The sequence below is a fragment of the Mus pahari genome, chromosome 9 (assembly GCF_900095145.1).
Source record: "Mus pahari chromosome 9, PAHARI_EIJ_v1.1, whole genome shotgun sequence".
Lineage (NCBI taxonomy): Eukaryota > Metazoa > Chordata > Mammalia > Rodentia > Muridae > Mus > Mus pahari.
Genome location: NC_034598.1, coordinates 85,279,290 through 85,282,772, shown reverse-complemented (window position 1 = coordinate 85,282,772; position 3,483 = coordinate 85,279,290). Strand labels below are relative to the sequence as shown.

At 43.2% G+C, this 3,483-nt stretch overlaps 1 protein-coding gene across 1 annotated transcript in view; it reads right to left on the bottom strand.

Moving 5' to 3' along the window:
* Slc17a8 (solute carrier family 17 member 8) overlaps positions 1–3,109 on the bottom strand; it is a 50,080-nt gene extending 46,971 nt beyond the window's left edge. Inside the window, exon 1 of the mRNA XM_021205227.2 lies at positions 2,693–3,109. Coding sequence (XP_021060886.1) covers positions 2,693–2,793 — 101 coding nt within the window. The 5' untranslated portion in view covers positions 2,794–3,109. The remainder of the gene's footprint in view (positions 1–2,692) is intronic.
* Positions 3,110–3,483: the final 374 nt, after the last annotated feature.

Sequence of the window (3,483 nt, the reverse complement as noted above, 5' to 3'; positions counted from 1 at the left end):
AGAAGAAGAAGAAGAAGAAGAAGAAGAAGAAGAAGAAGAAGAAGAAGAAGAAGAAGAAGAAGAAGAAGAAGAAGAAGAAGAAGAAGAAGAGGAAGAAGTCCATTGGGATGGCACTCACAGACTTAAACATTCTTACAGGACCATGCCTATGACTCCCTACACCTGCGGAGTTAAAAGCAGGCCTTCTGGCCTCCCAGTGTCCTTGGAAACAGAAAATATACTTTGTTTTACTGTTAAGCTTGGATTCTATCACCTGGTGGCCAGGAGATAAGGAGGAAACACCCCTTTGTATGCTGGGCTCTCTTGGTAAGACACTTCGCATGTAGCCATCTTGGGGACTTGTGGCAGAGCTCGTCTGGATAATTCTGACACAGAGATGGCTAGGACCAAGGAAGGAGTACTCTCTTTCCTTCCTTTCCTTGCCAGAAATTTCCACCTGAGGTCCACCAATGAACACACCAAATCTTGGATTTGGTTTGTTTGCTCTAAAGCTGGCCCGTATTGTGTCATCAATGACACCGTCCAGAATTTGTTCAGTGCACTCTCCCCCTATCGTTGTGCTCCACCTCTTTGGGGGTTGAATATCAGATATCTTCCGTATCAGATTACAGTTCATAACAGTAGCAAAATTACAGTTATGACGTATGAATGAAATAATTTTATGGTTGGAGGTCACAACGTGAAGAACTGTATACGGAAGGGCCACAGCATTCAAGGTTGAGGACCACTGCTTCAGATGCTGATCCAAAGAGCCCCGGACTCAGAGATTCATTTCAAGTAGAAGGCTGTGTGACTTGGAAGTTACTAATTCAGTCATGAACCTGACTACTGGCTACAAAAATCTCTCCAGATCAATCATCTAACCAAACTCTAGAAATCACTCTCATGATTGACGCTTCCTATTTTCAAAAAACGATAAAGCTCCCCCCTCCCCCTCAAAAAAGCAATCAAGTGGAAGTTTGCTTAAGGTTGAATAGGTTTATAATATGATAGAAGACAAATGCCCCTTCTTCTTACTGATGAAACCAAATGTGTAATAATGGAGGACAAAAATCTGACCATATGTCTCTCATGGGCAGAATGGAATCATGGGATAGATGGTGGATAGCAACTTAACTGGGGTTCAAAATTACCATTTCTAAGGACTGAGTACTTTCTGTCAGACCTTCACAGACTCAGCAGAGGTTGGAAGGACAGGGCTGACCCTGGTCCAAAACCAGCGTTTTCATTCCTGACGTTGCCAGATTTCTTTGTTATCCCTCGGATCCACCAATTATATTAACGTGCTTCCTTTTTGCATTTATAATCAAGTGAGTGCCACCGCGGTGAGGTGCTTCCTGGAGAGTGCTCAGCAGAAGGATGGAAGACTCATTTAAAAACATATTATAATCATTTTCTATATTTGGCTGGTTCATACGTGCTCTCACCGAGTTCTCCCCTGCGTGCGATGTCCCGGCATCCCAGAGGGAAGCTTTCTAATTACTAAAGTGAGATGGTTGCTAACTCTATCCTCTTATGGAATGAAGCCTCATCAGGAGAGACACAATGGAAAACTCAGCATCAAGAGGGACCTGCGGTGTAAAGACTAGAGCCAGGAAGCCTCTCATCCAGGTTACTTAGAAGTGGTCCCTTGAGCACTAATGCTTTGAAATTTGTTTTACAAAAGCTCAAAGAGGAAGCCAAATGTCATTTTTCACACTAGGATCAGAAATAATTATTCAAACACACACACACACACACACAAAAGATATCAAGGCTGTTGCTCACGTTTCCTATATCTGAGAAGAATCATGTTACCTTGCAGGTAATGACTACTGACTAACTCACCCACAAAACCTAAGAAGACATTTACTATTGTCTAAAATAAAAAAGGAACAAATTAAAATGCGACACCAATTCATTCATACACGGCAAACTCTCCTGCTATTAGTAATATATTAAAAATGTTGATTTTTGTCACAGACTGAATATGTCTTTGAGTTCATTGACAGTCTTGGAATTTTCCCCCCTGCTACAATGTAAGATTCTCTCCCTTACAGAATGCTGATGTGTTAAGTTACCATCTTCAAACTACCTGGCAGCCACTCTCCTTTTGGAGAATGATATCATGAAGAGACATTTCACTTGTTTTATATTATATATCTGGGTTTAAAACATGTATATATTTGGGTCTAAAACTAAAAAAAAAAAAACAAATATTGCAAATATTTGGCTATCACTTATAGTGAAACTCTCTTAAGTTATTTCAGTTCAAAGCACAACTACATCATTGCTACTGAATTAACTTAAAATTCTGATTCCAAAATTCTTTTTGATTCTATACAAGCATATGTATAATACCACCAGCAGTGAGTGATATTCCTAACAGATAAGCAGGTAAGTGGTAATTCTAACAGATAAAACAGAGTGTTTGCCTTGGTATATTCCTGACTTGAATAAACCCTTCCACCCCACATCCTAGAGCTGAGGATTGAACCCAGGAACTTGTGCATGCTTGGCAAGACCCAATACTTTCCACACATCCTTTTGTCCAAACATAAACTTGGCTCTAGAGGAGACTCCAGAAACCATCTAATGTGACCCACCCCGTTTCCATTAAAATGCGGTTTTATAAACCTGATTTAAAATACCTTAGACACTGGCAATGTGAACCTACTCGGAAATAAACCTAAAGTTTGAGTTCAGAGTTTACCTTTGTAAGATGCCCAGCGAATCTCCCACGGCATTCTTCACTCCTTCCTTCCCAGGTTTCAAAATCTTTTCTTTGAAGGTATCAAATGCTTTAAATGGCATTTTGAACGAGGGTACGATGGAGGAGGCACCTCAGAGCCCTTAGGAGGCAAACTCAGAAGCTGTCATCCTCTCTCAACTCCAGCCCATGGGCACTGCGTTTGCCCTTGAAGAACACTTGAAATTCAGTTCTCATGGAGGGAACTACTTAAAATCAGAAAGGAGGTAAAAACCCCAGCTCAGGGGTTCCAGAAAGAAAAAAACCCTTCTCCTCTCGATCCAGACCTCAACAAAGCTGAGTGAGGAGTTGCTGGGGAGGAATCCAGCCCCTTGCAAAAAAAAGCTACTGGCTGAGCAGCAGCCTGTGGCCGCTGTCTCACTCACTGTCTCGGGCAGCCAAGCTCAGACTGAGCACACCCTGTATCCCTGGCTGCAGCGGGAGAAGCTGAAGTGAGCTCGGTGCAGGAGGGGTCCTGAGACCAGCAGCAGCTTCTGAAGCCAGCCCTGGCCCCTCCTGCCTCCTTCAGCTTGCAGGTGGCGCTGTCAGCTTCTCCCAGGGGCGATTCTATAGAAACCAGCACACCTGCCCCTCTCTGCAGCCTGGACTTATGAATGGGCTCTCAGCCAGGGCAGGAGCCCAGAGTAAAGTTTATGAAATATTTACAAGTCTCCTGCTTTTCTAAGGTCCAGCCCCACCGGCTCTCAGCCACCACGGCACGCCTTTTAGTCCCTTCAGGGTAGCTAGGATGCAGT